The sequence below is a fragment of the Pomacea canaliculata genome, linkage group LG7 (assembly GCF_003073045.1).
Source record: "Pomacea canaliculata isolate SZHN2017 linkage group LG7, ASM307304v1, whole genome shotgun sequence".
Classification (NCBI taxonomy): domain Eukaryota; kingdom Metazoa; phylum Mollusca; class Gastropoda; order Architaenioglossa; family Ampullariidae; genus Pomacea; species Pomacea canaliculata.
Genome location: NC_037596.1, coordinates 12,460,396 through 12,481,225, shown reverse-complemented (window position 1 = coordinate 12,481,225; position 20,830 = coordinate 12,460,396). Strand labels below are relative to the sequence as shown.

The following is a 20,830-nucleotide window of genomic DNA, read 5'->3' as shown; positions in this document are numbered from 1 at the left end:
TTGAATTATTTTTGTTAATCAAAGATCCTGAACTGGGTTTAAGAAAAGGAAGCAGACATACCAGTTAAACAGAGTTTGCCAAAAATAAAATCCATCATCTCTATTAAGGTTTTATTTAACAATAACGGTACCGATATTTTCAGTCTGTATACTAGTTGCAAGGAATTCACAAAAAGCTTACTTAGAAGATAATGGCTATATACATATATACACACAAACGGATTTATAACGGATTTATAAATTTAAAGTACAAAATATACTGACTGTAAAATAAGTAATCAAAACAAAAATTACTGCTAGATTATATTTATTTAATTCAGCTCTATTCATAAAGCATTATACTAAAACACTGTGCTTTATCAGAAACAAAGACACACTGTCTGTTATCAAAGAACATAGAAGCTATGACTATACTAAACTGTACAAGGAAGACAAAAGCTTGGAGTGTTTATAAGATGTAAGTATAGTACAGGATGTGCTCAACCTTCAGCTCCACTTGATGTAGACATCGCACTGACACTGTTGTCTACACAGCCGCCTGATGTGTATCGCCATGGAGACAGCATTCCAATTTTTCTCTTTTCTACTACTATTTAGTTTACACAAGCTGGTGTTTCCTTCTTGTGATTCAAGTGAGTAACACAATTTTTTGTAATAAAGATGAACTGTTTATTTGTGTGCACATCTACGCATAACATCATATATATATATATGTTGCAAACATTTACTTTATTAACACTGAAACCTGTAAATGTAAACAATAGTAAGCTAAAAGTAAGAAAAAATGATTTGCAAAAAATTTAAAAAATAAAATCGTTGTTCTAGAGACGGTTATAGAAAGAGTTTGTGTAAGAATAACCCTTTCGGTTTCTTTTTGTATTGAGCACCCATACATATAAGTAAAAACTAGTCGGCATATGACTGTATATGTCTGTAAATACGATTATGTCTGTATTTTCAGGTGGAAAGGTGAACGTCAGTGAAATATTATCTCAAAAAGAAGGCCGTTTTTTAAATATTACTTATCTTCTAAAAGTTAGTGAAAACTCAGTATCTACAGACACAACACGTCTCTATGTTGACGTGTGCAAAAATAACAACAGATCACTTCTGTGCACGTTTGTAAGGCCACCGCAGTATCAGGAATTCACTGTGCAAAATAATGATGTCGGAGATGACACACTGTGTGTAGCAGAGCGTCGCTACTTCACCAGCTCCATGAGGACCTGGGAGATAAAGATTTCACAGCTGCTCACTCGGTCCATCACTGCTATATATCTCTACATTCAGGATAAAACACTACAGAGACAGACAGTGTTGCTGATACCCATTGATGTGACATGTAAGTAACCAGAGTTAACAAAGGTAACATATCGCTCTTTGTACTTTTGTTCGTTATTGTTGCTAAGACTGCTTGAAGCTACATGTTGATGCGCTTCTTCTATAACAACAACAACAACAATAACACAAAAAAACATGATACACGAAAATTCCCTGAAAAAATGAAACCACTAGAAGTTGAGCCATTATGGGTAATCTGCATGGCTGCATGGCTGTGACACGGTCATGCCTACAATTAAGGGACAAATAGAAAGCAAATCCTCCGAAGGCCTGCTAATAAATTATATCAGGTGCAAAAATACACTGAAGTATACAACTGACGTTTCTGACAAAAAGAAAGTATTAATGGTGCATAAAAAAATTTATTTATGCCTGACGAACGGCATAAACTACATCTTCTAATATTTCTCTGAAGTATAAGGATTGAAAGTTAAATAAGCATTCAGAAAGAGTCAAACTAAAAATAAAATAAATATATAAAATGAAAGGTTATTTTCGTAACAACACATTTTACTATGACTATAAATATATTTTTTTTACTGTTTCGGACAACTCTGACTGTTATAAGCCACAAGGTCATAAACGAATACGCTGTTAAACTTGCTGTTTTTATGGTGTGATTACAAATCATCAGTGTAAATGTACACACCATTTCAAATAAATTATAGGTTTTAATATATTATTTAAAACATTAATATATTTAAGAAATCAAGATATTAACAGATAGATCAAGTTTAGTTTAGCTTTTTCCCTGATGCTCCCCGAAGAGCATAGGGTCGCAACAACACCTCGTCGACCCGGTACAGGGCAGCCCCCCTCAGTTGGGCCCGTGCGGTTCCGGTATCCTTTGCCTCGCTCTCTACTGTACTTTTCCAAGTCTGCTTTGGTCTCCCAACTCTCCTCTTCCTCTGAGGATTCCAGTCAAGTGCCTGCCTGGCAATGGTGTCAGGTGGTTTGCGCAGGGTGTGTCCTATCCAGCTCCATTTGCACTTTTTGATGTTTTGGTTAGTAGCATTCTAGCTGGATCTTTTCTACAGGCTGCTGTAGGAGATCTTTTCAGGCCATCTTATTCCCAGAATATGGCGTAGCCATCGGTTGGTAAAGGTCTGGAGCTTGTTGTTGACAGTATTTGTCACTCTGCAGGTTTCAGAGCAATACAGTAGGACTGCCTTCACATTGGTGTTAAAGATGCGGGTCTTACTGATGAAGGATAATGTTCGGGAGTTCCAGATGACGCGTAGGCTGTTAAATGCATGTCTGGCTTTTGATGTTATCATCCGCTCCACCGTCGTTGACGACAATGCTCCCCAGATACGTGAAGCAGTTTGTTTCCAGGATGCTCTCTACTTGAAGTTGGATTGGGAGTTCCTGATTGCTGTTGATTCTCATCGCTTCGGTTTTCTTTTTGTTGACCTTTAAGCCAGTCTTCTCTGCTTCCTCTGTTAGCCTACTCAGTTTGGTTTGTGCATGTTGTTGCCGATAAGATAGGAGACTAATGACTTCTGCAAAGTCCAGGTCCTCTAGCTGTTCGGTGAAGGTCCACTGGATACTGGTGTTGCTGTCTTGGGTTGTCTTGCGCATAATCTAGTCTATGACCACCAGGAAAATTGTTGTTGATAATATGCAACCCTGTCTTCATTAGGAAAGGTTTAAAGTTTGTGGTAGTGGATAACGTCTTAGGAGAGTCTTTGTACAACTCCTGGATAATGTTCATAAGCTTATGAGGAATGCCATAGTGGATAAACAGCCTCCAAATGACGTCCGTGACTACACTGTCAAATTTCAAATAAGTTATATAAAGAGAGGATTGCCACTCAATAAACTCAATGATGATACGTAGGGTGGAAATATAGTCAGTGAATGACATAAACTGGTGAGATATGTCAAAGTCAATGGCTTTTCCAGACATTTTAAGGTTGACATAGTTATCAGATTGTTTTAGTAGATGAAATTATTATTGAATTTTTTAAAAAGTAAATGCATTAATAAAGGAATAGGAATATATTTATATGTACATTTTTGCTTTTACCCGTATACAGACCCATCCAAAGTCACAAATCTGACAGTAGACGGACAAGAAGTGAACAGTACTCATCTCATTAAAGAGGGTGAAGTCGACGTCTGCTGCTCTTTTAACAGAGGAAATCCTCCTGCTGTCTTCAGTCTCTTAGACAAAAATGGAATGGAAATTGTTAATAAAGTGAACAAAACCACAATGCCAACTCAGAGTGGTGAAGAGCATCTGAAGGTTTCGCTGTCAGTCAGGTGTCAAGAAGACTGGCCGACAGTTCGTTGCGAAGGAAACGGGTCGGAAAGAAATGGATCGGTGTCCTTTCTTGTGAGATGTGAGTAGACGACTATGTAGTCTGTGTGTATAAATTAGGTTACGTGGTAGATACAAAAACTTTAAAGTCTATGATATTAGGTATGGAAGCTGCATTATTTGATTCGTGGAGGTTATCAGCAGACAAGGGGATAGGACAAGGACAAACATATTTTCTTTTCGAATTAACTTCGTGTCTCTGTCTTGTTGCTTTAGAGATCCTTCAGCTCCTCGCCAGAAGTAGCAGACCATCATCAGAGGGCATGGAGAACATCATCCGTTCTCCAACTCAATATCTTTCTTCTCTTGACATATGTTTTTTTAACCTGACCTGTCAAATGTGTTTTTGTACATATTTTTGTCTGGTGAATGTGATGATCTGTGGAAAATCATATGTTTTTATTTGAATTTTGTTCCCAGGAGGTTTGCGTACTATATATATGTATGTTTCACTATGAAAAAGGGAGAAGAAGTCATGTTCTTAGACGTTTTCTGACGAGAGTGTTAGTGTGATCATGTTTAAAAACTGTTTCTCGTCTTCACACCTCAAACCCAGGAACTGGCAGATTATGTTGTGGTGAAGGCTATTGTTTGTTTTGGGTATTGTCATGGATATTCGACAAATTTAAGATAAACTTATTTTATCCAAAGATGTAAAGATACTTGCATCTATTTAAGAACACATTCTCTTGAAACGTTTATATTTTTCCATTTGTATGCAATAATAAAATATCTGTTTTATATAATTAATAGCCAACTCGGTAGTCTGTTTTTTTTTATGAATAACTCTTGTTCCTGATATTTGCAGGTGCTCCTCAGTTTGTTGACGGCCCTGTCACACTTCTATCCTCAGAATTCGAGAAAGTAACATTTCGTGTAAAAGCACACACAACAATATTCAATGAATGTTTCCTAACATCGACCCCGTCACAGGATACATTCATACCGAAGGTGAACTGCAACCTGAGTGGACAGCCTCCTAATCTGGTGTTGACGCTTCATCCGGAAGAAAACATTACCCAAGGAAGCTGGAAAATAACTCTTGGCAATGAAATAGGTTATGACATTACAACAGTGAACATCGGTGAATATTCTAGTACAGTGATGCCCAACCTTTTTCGGCCTGCGGGCCATGCACGTGTGTCGCTGGCCGCTTCACCGCAGAAATAAAAAAAAAATAGATCATATACCATTTTTATTAGAAACAAGTTGTACTTACCATTAATTATGTACTAATTAGTGGGATATTTGAAGTTGTTTACCCGAAACCAACCTCTGAATGTCCGGCTGCATCGTAGAGACACCAAGTCGGAGCACTGAATCGAAATGTTCGTCCATCGATAAAAAGATTGAGAGACGCCCCTACGTAGGGACAAATACTTCTTCTTCCCGTTTTTTCTCGTTTTTTTAGGTCTTGTTTTATGACTAACATGCCGATATCCTGCACTGTGGGCAAAAGTTTCGCAGGCCGGATGGCACCGCGTCGCGTGTCGGATATGGCCCGCGGGCCGTAGGTTGCGCATCCCTGTTCTAGTACGTATGACAACTAAGTTGTATTACTTTATTGAAAACACAACAGAAAATAGAAAAAAGTGTTTTTTTGGTTGTGCTTATGTTTGTGTTGGTATTTTCTTCTTCTTGCTCATAATAGCTCCCAGTGGAACATAGGGCCGCAACCACACCCCGCCATCGGACCCGTTTCTGGGCGTCCCTTTCCAGTTGGCACCACGTCATGCCAGCTGTCTCCACCTCTCTGTTGACTGATCTCCATGTCTGTCTGGGTCTCCCAACCTTTCGCCTTCCCTGTGGGTTCCACTCCAGAGCTTGTCTCGATAAATTGTTGGCTGGCTTGCGCAAGGTGTGACCGATCCAGCCCCACTTCCTATTCTTGATGTCTTGACTGGCAGGGTTTTGGTTGGCTCTCTCCCACAGGTTTGTATTGGAGATCTTCTCGGGCCATCTGATGATATGTGGCGCAGACATCTGTTGACGAATGCCTGTATCTTGTTGGTGATGGTGTTTGTCACACGTCATGTCTCAGATCCATATAGAAAGACTGACTTTACATTAACGTTGAAGATGCGGATCTTGGTGTATAGAGATAAAGTCTTGGAGTTCCATATTGGTCGCAGGGTGTGGAATACAAGCTTGGATTTATTTCTTCGTCTTCTTGCATATTCATCTGCACCTCCATCTTTGCTGACTATGCTGCCAAGGTAACTTCTTGTCCAGGGCATTTATCAGCCTTTCGAGAATGATTCTGGTCAGCACCTTGCTGGAAATGGACAACAGTGGAATCCCACGCCAATCCCTGCACTGTGTCAGGTCGCCTTTTTTTGATAGCTTGATTAGACAGACAAGCTTCCAGTCTACTGGAACTTGCTCCTGTTCCCAAAGTTTCTGAAGCAGTGGGTGTAGCATCTTCACTGCGGCTGTTGGGTCTGCTTTGAATGTCTCTGGATGAATGCCATCTGTCAGTATTCAAAGACTTGATGACTTTGATGATTTCTGCCTTGGTTGGTGGGTTGGTGTTTACTTGTAGCTGCTCAGCGGTTGGGGCAAAGTCCAAAGTGAGTGTTGGTGGTGGCTGGTTAAATATTTCTTCAAAGTGTTCCTCCCAGCGAGATCTTTGTTCTGAATCATCGGTAATGACGCTGCCATTCTTATTCAGTACTGGCTTACTCGCATTGGTGCTTTTCTTTCCGGACAGAATTCTTGTAATTTCGTATATCTTCTTTGTGTTATTTTGTGCAGCTGCTTCATCTGTCTCTTCTGCCATCCTGTGTGCGAACTGTCTCTTGTCGCCTCTTGCATTCTTCTTCATTTCTCGGTTCATCTCCTAGTACAGGGGTGGGCAAATAGCGGCCCGCGGGCCGCATGCGGCCCGCCAAGTGGTTCTCTGCGGCCCGCAGAAGTCCTTTGGCAACACAAAAAAAATATTACCGAAAACAAGTTACGCTTAGTCCCTTCCACGCCTGCTGCGTACGTAATGGCCGGCCTTGAACTGTCTCGCCGGTAGCCAGTGGACCCTGTGTTACACCTGAGTTACGAAGCGGCCTGACCAACTTAGGAAGGTCATGACCAGACAGTGCGGGAGGGGGGATGTATGCGTGCGTACCCACCTTCACACACAAACCGTCGCAGCGTACTTACGCACGCACACGCACACGCACACGCGCGCGCTCACACCCACACACAGTTACCCTCGACACGTGGACACACACACTTAACAAGACTAGGAAGTCTGGTCCCACGGGTGGAGGAGGGGGGCAAATAATGGTTGAGACTACGTTTGCGTAACCATGTGGGAACAGACAAAGGACGGTTTCTGGAACGCTCGACTGGGACAGGATAAATAGTGGAGTTTTGAGTGGTACAAGGCCTTTGAGTTGTGGAAGTGAGAGTGGAAAGAAGGCAGCTGGCCAATCATTTCCGTTATTTTAAAAGAATTGTTCAGCAAAATTGTATTCAAAAACATTTTTCTCATTAAATTGTGTGTGTTAAGTTGTTCATTCTGGTTTTATATTTGTTCCTACAGTGTTACATATTTCATGTGCTCATTATTAAATAAATGCGTTTGTTTACAATTTGGCGATTTTACGTCGTTTTGTATTCAATTACAAGGTGCGGCCCTCGGACTAGTCATGACCCAGCGATGCGGCCCTCGCAACAAAAAAGTTTGCCCACCCCTGTCCTAGTACATTTGCTTTGAGCTCTTCTTTTTCATGCTGGTCTTGATATTGGTTGGTCTTCTGCTTCAGCTCTTTTCTTTCCTCTATCTTTCACCAGGTCCTTAAAGTCAGCCATTCCTTGTGCTTTTTTTCATTCTGAATCAGAACTTGTGTGCAGGCAGTCTTCCTCGTTTCTTGTAATCCTGACCAGTGGTTAGCCACCGTTTCTTCCAGGAGTCCTTCCAGTGTCGCAAACCTGTTTTTAACTATGCAGGAACTCCTCTTGCTTTCTACGGTCTCTAAGAAACTGCACGTTGAATTTGTGGTGCGGTCTGTCTGATGACTTATACAAAGACCTTAGCTTTATCTTCATGGTTGCCACATACAGGTGGGGTCTGTGGCTGCATCTCCACCTGCACTCACTCTGGCATCCAGCAGACTCTTTCTAAACTGTCGATTAATGATGATGTCATCCATCTAGTTTTCGGTATGTCCATCTGGTGAAGTCCAGGTGGTGATTGTTGGTATACAAACTAAAAAATCCTTATAATCTGAAGAGAATCTTGCTCCTCATTATAAAATGAATATCTAGCGACATTTTGGATTCAGTGTAAATTTTATTCCATATAGATCGGTCTACATCTTTGCTAGAAAATGTTAAATACTACTCTGCGTACTATGGAAAACTTGCAGTATTACTGTGGACCTTTGTACAATAGTCATGTAGTACCAAGCCGTAATTGCTTTGTTAACATAAAAACTCTTATGGCTTCAGTTTTGCTTACCGACACATAGACTATGTATTCCAGAATCTTTCCTTAATTAATTTACAGTGTCTGAGACGACAGCCCAGAATGAAGAATCAGTATCTGAGACGACAGCCCAGAGTGACGAATCAGTCGGTTTACTAACAACAATTGTCCTCTCGTGTGGTTGTGTCTTGCTTGCCGCAGTTATTGCCATCGTCGTCGTTCGTATTAAAATAACGACCAAAGAACCCCAGAAAGGTATGCTTATGTTATACATTGTGTCTGTTATTTATACTTGTAGAGGCTATAATTTCCACATGGTTAAATGATAATCGCATCTGCCTAATGAGTTATTTGGAGTGTGCATAAAATATTCATTTTCCTGCCACAGATTTAGTAGTAATAAACCGTCTTATATCATCGTTTGGATTTATCGAAATATTCATCGTAAATGTTATCTATTTGCCGTGCACTTTTTCCACCATTGATTCGACTGAGTTAAAAATTCTCCTGACCATATTAAGTGGAGTTTAATGTATAAATCCATAAGATATTTTTGAATGATATTATGTTTTCGGTGCGGCTTGAAATTTGATGGTGCAGAAGTAACAACTGGGTAAGTTGGTTTTATTGTAAACTCTGTCTCTTTCTTGATTTTGCAATATTTTATTAACTCTTCTCTTCATATTTCCTATAAAAACGAATGCTTTGCATGTTGAAGGAACACCAAATGCACATGGACGACACACGTATTTTGCATGTTTTGACAATGTTCATTTAGAGATTTCAGCTGCCTACAAATCATACGTTGTTAAATAAAACATCCGACAGCATGCAATGAGAAGAATGCATGTAAAGCATGTAATCTTGGCCAGCAAGTATCTGCAGTAGAAATTTCTTCCAGTTCCCAACTTTCTGTACGGGTGCTAGATATGGACACCTCGTGATGTCGTCAAAGAATGAAACTGCTCTAAATATCTCTCCAGGAATACAAGACTAACAACAAAGATGCATGAAGCAGTCTTAATTCCTGATGGGACCCATTGAATATCTGGAAAATGGCGATAGCGCTGATCCTTGCTAATCCCGGCTCAACATTGTCTTAATTAGACAATCCTTTAGTAAACCTTTGGTGTAAGTCCATGGCGAGATGGAAAGTGGGAAAAGGTGGCTCGCGAAAGTGAAAGGGTAAACATAGTTTCCCATGGCAGACCTACTGTAGAGAACTTTGTCAACTACTAATTCCCTTCTGTTCCCTTCCCTAATGAGCAGGTCCCGTTAAGGGATTGATCTCAATGAAATTTCATTGTGTTCTAATTTTTAGAACCCAAGCAGAAGCCTGGCCATACTGCATAGTTTTCACAGAGCTACACTGGATGTTAAGTTTAACTACACGACAGCTACACTGTGTAACTGTTCCTCATTCCTGTCTCTGAACATTCTGGAACTTTGTCAGCCAAGTAGTTTTCTCAATGCGCCATCAGAGCTACCTTAAATGGAAATCCCATGTTGTGAACTTCAAAGGTTTTAGCATCGCTAATTTTGCTTAATGGGTAACCCTTTATAGTTGTTGTCCCTATCCTTATATAATCTATTTGTTTGTAACAGATTTAAAATGTCTTTTTACTGCCAGTTTTTCTTCTAAGCTGGCTGGTTGCCTTTTTTTATCCCCCTTCGGTTTGCAGAATTGTCTTTTTGAGTTGAGCCTCCTTCATTCACCTGTTCACTTTTCTTTTTATTTTCTATTGTATTTTTAGTAGATAAAGCTTTTCTAAACTATTTGCTGTCATTCGTGTTTACTTTCATTAACAGTGTAAGAATGATAATGTGAGATCTATCGAGATAATGTTTTATTATTTCTCTGGTTTTTAACTCTGAAGTAATTAAGAACAGATGTGTTTCACACTTAAAACTACAATAATTAAATTTGCAAATCAGCTGCCCAGATATTAAGCACAGATTTCCTGTAGCATCTTATTTTTATAATAAATGAATAGTCCTTGTGGTAAAATAATCTTCCGGTAAGATAGGATAGACAAGCAAGCAACCAATACCACAGACTATTTCTTACTGATCAGGAATAAATAATGTCTTGACTGAACAAATAACTCTTACTTTAAATATACTCATAGGCCTACAGATGAAAGAAGACAGTCAAACGACACCACAGAAGGAGCAAGTAAGTATTTGAAATCAAATAAACAATGCAGTCTTAGTAAACAGAGATTACTTTGGAGGGATGGATAGATGGATGAAGGGGTGGTTGATTGATTATTTTTTCAGAGATTTGGAAGAAAAAAGAATTTGATGACAATCTAATGGAAATAAAAATGCAGTCAGTAATTTTGTTTAAAGTTGTTTTCTTTGTCAAAGCGATGATCGTGAACGACATGTATGGGACCACTGGAGGAGCTAATATCAGACACGATGTCAGCCACAACTTCTGTCCTCCCAACAGAGACTTTTCTCTTCACCTGACAGCATCCAGGGCTCCAGCCCGCCCTCCACGCGCTCAACACGTGCGGTCACGTGACGACACGAGCTCCGCTCAGTCAGACTCTCGTGAGCTCTCATACTTCTCTCACTGGCTTTATTTTCTCTTGACTTCCATAACGTTTTCTTGAATTATTGCTTCATAAGACCTTTCATAGCTGACTGTTGTGACAATGGTTTCAAGTCTAGTATCACCTCCATATAAAGAAAATTGGTTGTAGCTACATACATCATACAGTTTATTGTTGTGAAAAGAACAAATAAATCCCCTTACTTATAAATTGTGTGTGTGTGTGTGTGTTTTATCTTTCATCAGCTTATGATCATGAAACGTATGGCCAGACTTACTTGACATCCGCTGATGTTTGCAAGAACAAGAAAAAACAGAAGAAAGGTAATATTTAAAAAATAAATTACAAAAACTTTATAAACAGAACAAAGTAAAAATCTTTTCTCTTCAGCTTTCTTCCTTTTATACTATTTCTTGTCCATCTCTGGTATGTTTCTCTTTCTTTTTTATTTCTCTCTCTCTTTCTTTGTCCTCCCATTTCTGAAAAAAGGTTAACACTTCGAATGCGATGGCCCATGTCTTCAAAAGCTATCACAGGGAAATCTGATTAACGTCTCGAATTTTTGGTTGTGCTGGTGAATGTGTACTCTGGTGCTGTCTTAAATAAGTAAGGCAAGTAAGAAAGATAAAAGAAGATGCAGGGCAAGCGGCAAATAGCAAGAACACAAAGAGATGGCTACAAAAAACAAAAACAAGAAGAAAGATAAAGATATATGCTAAATGCACTTAATCAATAGCACCTTATTTTAGTTTTTTCATCTGTACTGCATCAGCTTTCTAGTTTTTTTTAAAGGACCAGTTAATTGAGGTTCATCTGGAGCAGATGCACATAGTTATGTCTCTTGAAAAAAATAGCTATCTGATCTTACCAAATACAACATACATAAGATTGAATCAAAAAGAGGAAGACAAAACTTTACAAAAACGAATAAACGTGTTTTCGTTGTCAGGAGGTGCTGAGGGAGTAAAAGGAGACATTTATGCTTCTGTAAGTGCTGTTCGCAAGGAGGAGAAGAATCGAGCAATCAAAGGTTAATATAAATCAATACACATTAGATAATATTAATGACCCTAGAAATATGAGAGGATGTTAAAATTAACTACAACAGAGTAGAAAGTGGCAGTGGAGCTAAGTAGCTGAGAATGGATGAATGTATGATTTTTTATGAAAGGACGGGAACAATGAGAAAGGGATGGACAATGTAATGTAGGAACAAACTTCGAACATACAAACATGATAGGTAAGCAACATAAGGGAACAAAGTAGGAACAAAGTAGGGATGTGCTCAGGAACATAAGAATGGTAGGTATGTTTAGATATAAAAATAAACTAGACAAAGAAATATTGTGTAGTCTAGGCAAGAGGACAGACAGGTTGGATGGCGTGCATATGCACGCAATGTGTGTGAAAGAGATGGAGAGAAAGATAACAGATTGCGAAGGACTGACTTTCCTAATTCCCTTATCACTGATCTGTGAATAGTACTTGGCATTTAGACAAATCAAACGCCTCATGTTCTCACATTTTCTAGGAAAGCCTGTGTTTCCGTGCGATAACACTCGCTAACTAATACTTAGTCTGAGATTAATGGGCAATACGGTTGAAATTTGCATTTGTTTCTCAAACAGTTTAGATTGTCACACACACACACACACACACTATTATCTTCCAGAAAAATTCCTAAGCTCATTCATGTTTAAGTGAGAACAAGTGATTTTTATTTTTGATGACTTTCGTAATATTTGTAATTAAGTAGTAATAAAAACGTTTGTCCAATCTTTTACAGACAGCACTACTCCTGTTTATGAAACTGATAACACAACCGAAACCGCAGAGTCTATGGTAAGCCTCTTACTTCCTCGTCTTCCATTGCTTGACAGGAAAACTCTGGAAGAGAAAATTACTGAGAAAATCTGTCTTTGGTTAGTTAAAGGCTTCAGTGCTTTTAGCTTACCACAGAACATCAGCATATGGACTTGAGTCTTCTACAATTTTTTTAGAAGAAGCAAAAGCTAAATCACTGTATAAGTAGTTAGGACAATGCATTACCTTTGTTGTGCTTAGCTTGCCTTAGTCAAGATTTTACTAAAATATTTTCTTTATTCACTAGTCCCCTAACTCGCAAGCCTATCTATATGTATGGAGAGAAAATGGATGTGAAAGGATCTTTGCTTTCTCACAATAAAGAATATTAGCAGAATTGTTTTAACTATTTCCCATCATTGTTATTCCACATCATTGTTATTCATTTAACAGGAGAAGGCTTCCCGTCAAAGAGATGCTAATGGACTAATATATGGAGACTTAGTTTTCACAGCCGTGAGTTCAGCCAAGCCCGTCGTCCAGCAGGAGACGAAGACAGAGTATGCCACCATCGCAATGACTGCTATCGTCCCTCCGCGAAATCACAAAAAATAAATCAACAGTAAAAAGACAGACTGGAGCGATGACTGATAGATATACCCAATAAGCAGAACAGATAACTGTCTGACAAAAACGGGCTTTATAAATATTTAATAAAGAACTAATTTTGACATTGTTAGTTTTAAAACAAGAGATAAAGTGAATGATATAGGACCCTGCAGTCTCAGAGTGCAGTTTTGGTGGTCCTCCGTGTCAAGTAAAAAGACAGACAATGTCTCTCCTTTAGCAGTTTTTATCTTTCATGATAAACCAGGGAGTAAGTGTGTGAAGTATAAATAACTGTAGTTGTAAGTCTTTCGAAAACAGGATGCAGAAATGAGGATGGCAAAGATCACAGGAAAATTTCTAGTGTTTCCTGACTGAATAATGCAAATTCTTGTTCAAACACTGCGTGTCTAAGCGAGAATATCACTCATGTATACACATACGTGTCTACATAATTAAACGAACATAGATATGCAGGATGTATCAGGATATATCAGGTCCCTTCGTCGAACTGTCATCCTTGAACTGTCTTAACGCAAATAGGACCTGAAAAGTGGAATCGGAAGAGGATGAGCACGAATTATGTGCGACATCATGTCAATCAAATTAGAAACCATGTGAGAGGAACATACAGCATGCATGATCTGAGAACTGTGTGTCATCCCTGGCCATAGTACAAAGTCTAGTCTTTCCACAGCGAACAATCAGATGACCTAATGGTTGTATGGTCCTTGTGTTGACCTCTCAGTTTAGTCGTCTTCCTGTTAAAAGTTGTTTTATTTTAAAACTGACATAAACATCTACACATATTTAGAATGAAAGATGTATAGCTTAGATTATACTGTTTACTCGCGTGTACATATATATTTGCTATGTTTATTTAGTTTTAATATAAATACTTAAATAATGTAATAACTTAATGTAAGACTCTCTATATTAGACATATAGATGTATGAAGAATGTTGAGATCATTTTTACAACACAAATATTGGGAAGATAAAGAGGAATGTGCTTATTAATGAGGGGTGACTTCGGTTTGCCACAGGGTTGGGGAGATAATTAGTTTAAAATATACACACATATAGATCTGTATATATGGACACACATATGCTCTGTCACTTCGAACCATAGACGTGGGATGACCACCATGACATTGTCTGCGTGGTCACGTGATGTCTTTGTACACCACGCACTGTTGATCTGTAAGAGCACTAAAGTGACATTGCTGTGGTTATCATCATTTCCTTTTCTAAACACTTGATCCCACTTGCCGTTACTTCCACGACTTTTTAACTGTTTTCCTGCCTTTAAAATTTGCTCAGTGACTAGAAATTTTTCAAAAGTGTTATTTTTATCTTGTCTATTCTTTTATTTTGTTCAGTTACGTTTCCACCAAACAAATTGGTAAAACAATATTATACGGTTTCTCTGGTGTGACGAATATTTTCTGTCAGAAAACTGTTACCATTCATATTATAAATCTTATAAAGTAAAATTGTAAATTGTAAAACATTGTAAATATATTAGATATAATTATATACATTCTTATCCGCATCATAATCATCAGCAGCAGCAGCAGCAGCAGAATTTCTTACACTGCATCAGGTTCTCTCTAAAAGCTACTTGTTGCAGGCACACACACACACTAACACTCATATCATAAACTTGTAGACAAAACCTATTTGTTTGTGGCTGTGTAAAGGCCGAAACATTGTGGGAGTACTGTCATAGCCATTGACATCATTGTACATCATACTTTGATAGTTTCTTACACTATATCAGCTGACTTATTACATTGTTTCACATTGATTTATATGCCTTGTGATGTGTTTATATGTTTATATGCCGATTGCCCCTTGTCACCCACCTGACTCCAGCATGTGAACACATCTTTTTACTATATCTCCAACAGGGTGTATAATCATGCACACATTTACATAACTCCTACTTTCAGTTTTTCAGTAATACTTTCCAGGAAAGAAAGCTTGCAACTAAGAAGTATTCTTGGGAAAGGACAGATATGAGCCTTTAATTAAGATTTGCTCTTGTATATAAATTATATATACACGATTTTGGTGTATTACAGCATTACAGTTAAGTGATACTTGATTGCTATTGTTTAATTTTTCTTGCAACATGTTGTGAAACACTAATAATCATATGAAACTATCAAGTTTTAAAATAATAAGTAATTTTGTAAACTTATTTAGAACTTTTCTTTTTCCTTATAAGAGCTCTAAATGTTGAGCCTCAGAAGACATGTCAGAAAACCTTCTCTAAATTTTTCTGATCCACATCAGCAAATAAATATGTTTACTTTTATATGATATTTTATACCTATACTTTATAATATTTCTTTTATATAAACTTCATATTAGTTTAGTTATAGTTTATTCCTTTTTTACTCCTCGAGGACCATAGAGCCATAATAAACTTTATATCATCCTTCTATTATTGTACAATCGAGATAAACTTTAAACGTTTTACTAATTATGGGAATTAATGAATATACTTTTAGCAATTGGCCATGTTTTGTTTTAGAGTTATTTTTTTAAATTTTATTGTGATCAGTAAGATAATATTTTGTCAGTTCTTTTATAGGTGGGTTGTTTTTGGGAGACCTATACATGAAGGATTATGGAGAGACCTATAGGTTATGAGGCTTTCTGATGCAGAAGAAAAGGGATGAAAATTATTTGTTTAACTTCAGCTGTTTGTCTCAAAGCTAGTGAGGATGTGAAAAAGGCACAACACTGAATTTTCATATCTACATACCTCTTATGTACATATCTACTTAACCTGAGTCTTATCTACTTACAAGCTAAGAACATAACAGTGTTTCTTTTTTTGCTGCACCCTAAGTGATGTTTGAGCTCATTCTATAAATAGATTCCTGTCAATGTCTACTCATTGTAGCTTAGTCCTGCTTGTGAGTAATTGGGAATTCCAGCTAATGTTTGAGCTCATACTATAAATAGATTCATGTCAGGGTCTACTCACAGTAGCTTAGTCCTGCCAGTGAGTAATCGGGAATTCCAGCTCACTGCAAATAACATGCAGGTGCACTGCAATGCGCATCTTTTGTCCCAGCAGCCTAGAGTGCTGAGATTTCTGGGAAACAGTTTTGTCCTTGGCCTTAGAGATAAACAGCTTTTTTTGGCCCACAGTTGCATGGTGACTCACATATTGTAAACATTGCAAATAAATAGACACAAAGACTATTCAAATTTGTACTTTTGTATAAAAGACTTGTAGTGAACACTGCTTTGTTTTATTATAAGGTAATAAAAAATAATAATATAGTCATCATGTTCTTATCTTTTATGCTCATTACAGTTCGAATGGTAAATAGAGCATGTGCAAAAAATAATTTGCTGACAATTCTTTTAGGGAAATTAATAATGTTTTTAAGCGAAAAAAATTAATGGATGACCATTTATATTTTCGCTAAAATGATTCCTATTTCCCTAGTCAATAATGCACGTTCTGAAATGTTACCTCCCTTGAAGATATTATCATTATAGTTCTTTTTTTTTTTACCTGAGATTTGTATATATATACCTTTATGCTGCCCATGTTTAAACACATCATTCTATTACACAGACTTTTAAAGTTTAAGTATTATGTACATGGTAAAGGATGTACATATAACTTTACTGTGTATATATTATCATCAGACCCTACAGTTTAATTATATTTAAAGATGCATTATGCAGTCTCTGTTGCTATATAATCATCTACCATTATAAATAAAATAAATCAGAAATGAAAATTAAGCACACATGCATGTTTTTGAGCTTTTGGACTTAAAATAAAAATTTTAAGTAATATAGTTTTTGACTTATTTAAAGAGTTGCCTGTTTAGTGTGTGTACATATGTAACTGTCTTTTAATAAAAGAATAACAGTTTTTGTAATATTTTTTTCATGAATTATGTTACGGCTAGGGCTTGGTGTAGACATTTATTTTGAGCAGAATGACAGTCAAATGAATGAAGATTAAATGTGGTTGCCAGCTGAACAGCGGCAGGAGTCAATATGATAACATATAGTTAGTATTCGGACATCAAACTCTTATTATGTACGTACACCATCTGAAAATTATCTCTCTTTTTGTATCAACCAGAAAACACATTAACTGTGGAATTTCCTAATTTAAGGATTTTGACTTCTTACTGTGTAGACCAGTGGTTCTTAACAGCTGTTTTTCAGTCCAAAACTATGCTGGCTACAGATAATAATTTCTTTAAAAAAAACTTTCAAATTATCGACAGGTTTACAGAAAAAAACCCACACAAAACACCAACACAGATGTATTGATGTGAATATTTTGAATGTTAGCATATAAGCACACATCTATACATTTATGTTGATAATGAACTAAAACACACACAAACACACATGTGAATATTTCAAAAATATAGACATCTTTAAAAGACTTTTTATTTGTTGTTGTCATAATGACTAAAAATGCCACTTCAAGAAAATATGTATTAAACACTGGTTAAAAATTTCAAAACAGCTACACGGATAATATTTAGGTATAATATACATATAAAAATGTAAATATAATACTAAACTTAGATGTAAATGTTATCACATAATGACACACATACACAATTCTGTTTATAATCACATCCTTTTCATAAGGGTTTAAAAAATTTTGATTATAGTATGCCATAACAGCAGTATATGCATGAGATTTTAAAAACCATGAACTACAACAGCATAAATAAAGAGCTTCACAATTCTAGCAAATAGTTAAGGCAATAGTATGCCAAAGCAGCAGTATATACATGAGATTTATAAAATCCTGTTACTACAGCAGCTCAAGCAAGGCGCTTAATAGATTTAGCACATATGGAACCACATAAACAGAGAGTGGTATGCAGACTAGTATTAGCATGTCTATTTTCTAAAGCACTGTTGAAATACATGGGCCATTTGACACTCTAAAGACAAAGTAATAATCTCACAAATATGACATACATATGATTTAAAGCACTAAACATTACAGAATTAACTATAGCGTTCAAGTAGTTCATTTATTTACTATTTCCAAGCTGTCTGTTCAAATTCTCTTATCTGTATTGTCTGTGTTTAATGTGACTTTTCTGTCACTATTTCTAGTTATGGTAATGATTTTATCATATTTTTTCTTAATGTTACAGTTTCAATTTAGAAAAACTGTAGGTATATTCAGAAATATTTACAGAAATATAGCTAACATCTGATTTATCAGCTCTCCATGTTGTGACCATCTTTTTTGCTATTTAGCGATAAAATGTTATACCAGTTGAGCGTGTACATGCTTCTTTTATTGTCTTTAGCGTTTATACAAAAATCCCCAGCAGCAAAGGAATATTGGCTACAGGTGGGACACATGTCTTGAGTATCCGGGGGCCATGTGGCAAAATGGCGTCCGACCCATAGCGAAAGTGAAACCGGGCCGTAACAACGGGGTCATGTCGGTTTTACCTGTGAAACAAGCGTGGGACGCTTCTCTCCCCCTTGTGACCGCTAGTCAACCCTGATGGCTCATGGGTACGTCCCATCTTTTTTTTTTTATATATCCCACTATTTATATCTTCAGATTATTGGTATTTTTAGGGATTTCGGCATATCCTGATTTACATATTTCTAAATCAAGACATGCCAAAATTCCTAAAAAATACCAATATCAAATGGATTAATAATTTGTGTATTTTGCAATAATTATATATATATAACAAGCAGCAAAAGAGTGCACAAAAGTGCAAAATGTTATAAAAAACAAACATGATTGTCATTATTGGCGTTTATTGAGGTAAAATAAGGATAAAAAGCAAACTAAAAAAATTTTTTTTAATATAAAATTTTTTTTAAAGCATTGTCTCATTTGTATACATAAACAATTTATCATTTATCAAGGTAAAAATATTATCACAAATAAGGATAAAAAGCAAACTAATAAAAAAATAATGTTAAAAATATAAAAAAATTTTTAAAGCATTGTCTCATTTGTATACATAAACAATTTATCATTTATCCAGGTAAAAATGTTATCATAAATAAGGATAAAAAGCAAACTGATAAAAAAAAATAATTTTAAAAATATATAAAAATTTTTTTAAAGCATTGTCTGTTTGCATACATAAAAGATGTTTCCTCTTGATATATTAATGCAACATTCGTTATTTAATTATAAGTTGTAGAACGATGCAAAACCATGTATCCATTGACAAAACAATTAAAATTAAATTGCAGTTTCCTTAACACTAATTACATTTTCCCAAAGAAAAGGTTCAAGATCTATGACAATATATCAAATGATAAGTATGAACTGAATTGCTGTCAAAAAGAGTGATGCTTTAATAGACATTTCTAAAAATAAATCAAGTCATGAAATTAACTATAAAAGGTTCTAGGTTGGATTGCAGCTTATGGTATTAACTACAATCTTTTAAAACAGATTAAAATTTTAAATTGCACCTTTATCACTAAGAAAAGGAACCATCAAACACATGTTTGAAACACAATTATGTTCAAGAATTTTAGAAGGTATTAGAAAAGAACTGTAAACATATAAATGATTCTGAATTTACCACAACACATCTCTTATTGGATCGGGTGAAAATATCCTCATTGATAAATTAATGGGTTAGAGTAAATAATAATCACAGCACAGTTTTATATAATTATATAATCCAGATTTAGTATATGCAGGTTATGTACAAGAATTTTACAACTGTAGGTAGAAAGTTGCACAGCTTTACTTGTCCTTCACCCCAGAACAATTAACTGACGTATAGGCTGTGCTCAACCCTTTCCCTTCTGCCATTCTCTTGATCCTAGCACCAGCTAACCAAGTTGATGCATGCAAGTCAGCATTCGTAGCTTCAGGATAACTTTTTCTTGCAGCATCTAAAAATAGAACAAATATAAGAATATGAGGTCTGCATAAAAAGTAATCACTTGTAGGTCACTGACCCTAAAATCCAGAATATAATGTGAAATAAAGAAAGGTACAAGCAAATTATACAGATATGTAAAGTGGCATAAAAATTTAAAGCGTTATAAGCAGAAAGGAACTACAAGTGGAACTGCATTAGAATTTCTATAGGCAGGAAAACTCTGGAAATACTGATTTCAAAAACAATCCCAATACATGGGAACTGTAAAGATGTCTATAAACTGTCATGTTAATTCCTTTCTACACAGTGTTAACCAGCTGATTAAAGACTACAGTCACTAGAAATTGCGTAAACATGTGTCCATATTTATTTTGGCAATGTAATTCAATCACAATAAAATGAGGTAGGGACAGTTCTCCAGGCCTGATTTATCTTCCTGTCATGTTTTTTTTTTTATGACTCATGAAATTCTTGTCTGCACCTAGCAGAGTCAAAGGTTAAGGTTCATAACTAAAAGATAAAGAAACAATCCAAACAGTCCTATTTTATGACAGGCATGTATTAATGTACCGTATACACACACACACACAGAGTCAAATATTTAAATCCTTACCCTGAACTGTTTGTAAAATGAAGGGTGGTTCTTGAGTCCCATTGAAGTTGTAAGATCAGGCCAACTCAGTTGAAAATAGCACAGATAGAATGCCCTCACTACATGCTTTAATGTGAAGCCCGACGCATCACCGAATGGCATTCCTGAAAACAGAACAAAATAAATACACATCATTTAAAAAAAATTGCAGTGGGCAACATTATAATACCTGTTATGACAACTAGTTTTAAAGACACCCCCCCCCAAAAAAAGACAGCAACAATTCAGG

General features: G+C 36.5%; 2 protein-coding genes across 2 annotated transcripts; both read left to right on the top strand.

The window, feature by feature from the left end:
- Positions 1-945: 945 nt before the first annotated feature.
- LOC112568569 lies at positions 946-4,834 on the top strand. Its single transcript, XM_025245901.1, has 3 exons — positions 946-1,342; positions 3,381-3,686; positions 4,473-4,834. The coding sequence occupies exons 1-3, from the start codon at positions 946-948 to the stop codon at positions 4,832-4,834; spliced, it is 1,065 nt and encodes a 354-aa protein (XP_025101686.1).
- Positions 4,835-8,185: 3,351 nt separating this feature from the next.
- LOC112567444 lies at positions 8,186-13,074 on the top strand. The gene is made up of 8 exons (XM_025244138.1): positions 8,186-8,342; positions 8,688-8,700; positions 10,217-10,263; positions 10,458-10,646; positions 10,894-10,971; positions 11,598-11,678; positions 12,435-12,490; positions 12,905-13,074. The coding sequence occupies exons 4-8, from the start codon at positions 10,460-10,462 to the stop codon at positions 13,064-13,066; spliced, it is 564 nt and encodes a 187-aa protein (XP_025099923.1). The 5' UTR covers positions 8,186-8,342; positions 8,688-8,700; positions 10,217-10,263; positions 10,458-10,459; the 3' UTR covers positions 13,067-13,074.
- Positions 13,075-20,830: the final 7,756 nt, after the last annotated feature.

Bases quoted from the DNA above. Each gene is read 5' to 3' on its own strand.
- LOC112568569 (XM_025245901.1), top strand. From the start codon at position 946: ATGTCTGTATTTTCAGGTGGAAAGGTGAACGTCAGTGAAATATTATCT. The intron at 1,343-3,380 runs GTAAGTAACCAG...ACCCGTATACAG, and splicing joins GATACCCATTGATGTGACAT to ACCCATCCAAAGTCACAAAT. The intron at 3,687-4,472 runs GTGAGTAGACGA...TGATATTTGCAG, and splicing joins GGTGTCCTTTCTTGTGAGAT to GTGCTCCTCAGTTTGTTGAC.
- LOC112567444 (XM_025244138.1), top strand. From the start codon at position 10,460: ATGATCGTGAACGACATGTATGGGACCACTGGAGGAGCTAATATCAGA. The intron at 10,647-10,893 runs GTGAGCTCTCAT...ATCTTTCATCAG, and splicing joins CTCCGCTCAGTCAGACTCTC to CTTATGATCATGAAACGTAT. The intron at 12,491-12,904 runs GTAAGCCTCTTA...TTCATTTAACAG, and splicing joins CCGAAACCGCAGAGTCTATG to GAGAAGGCTTCCCGTCAAAG.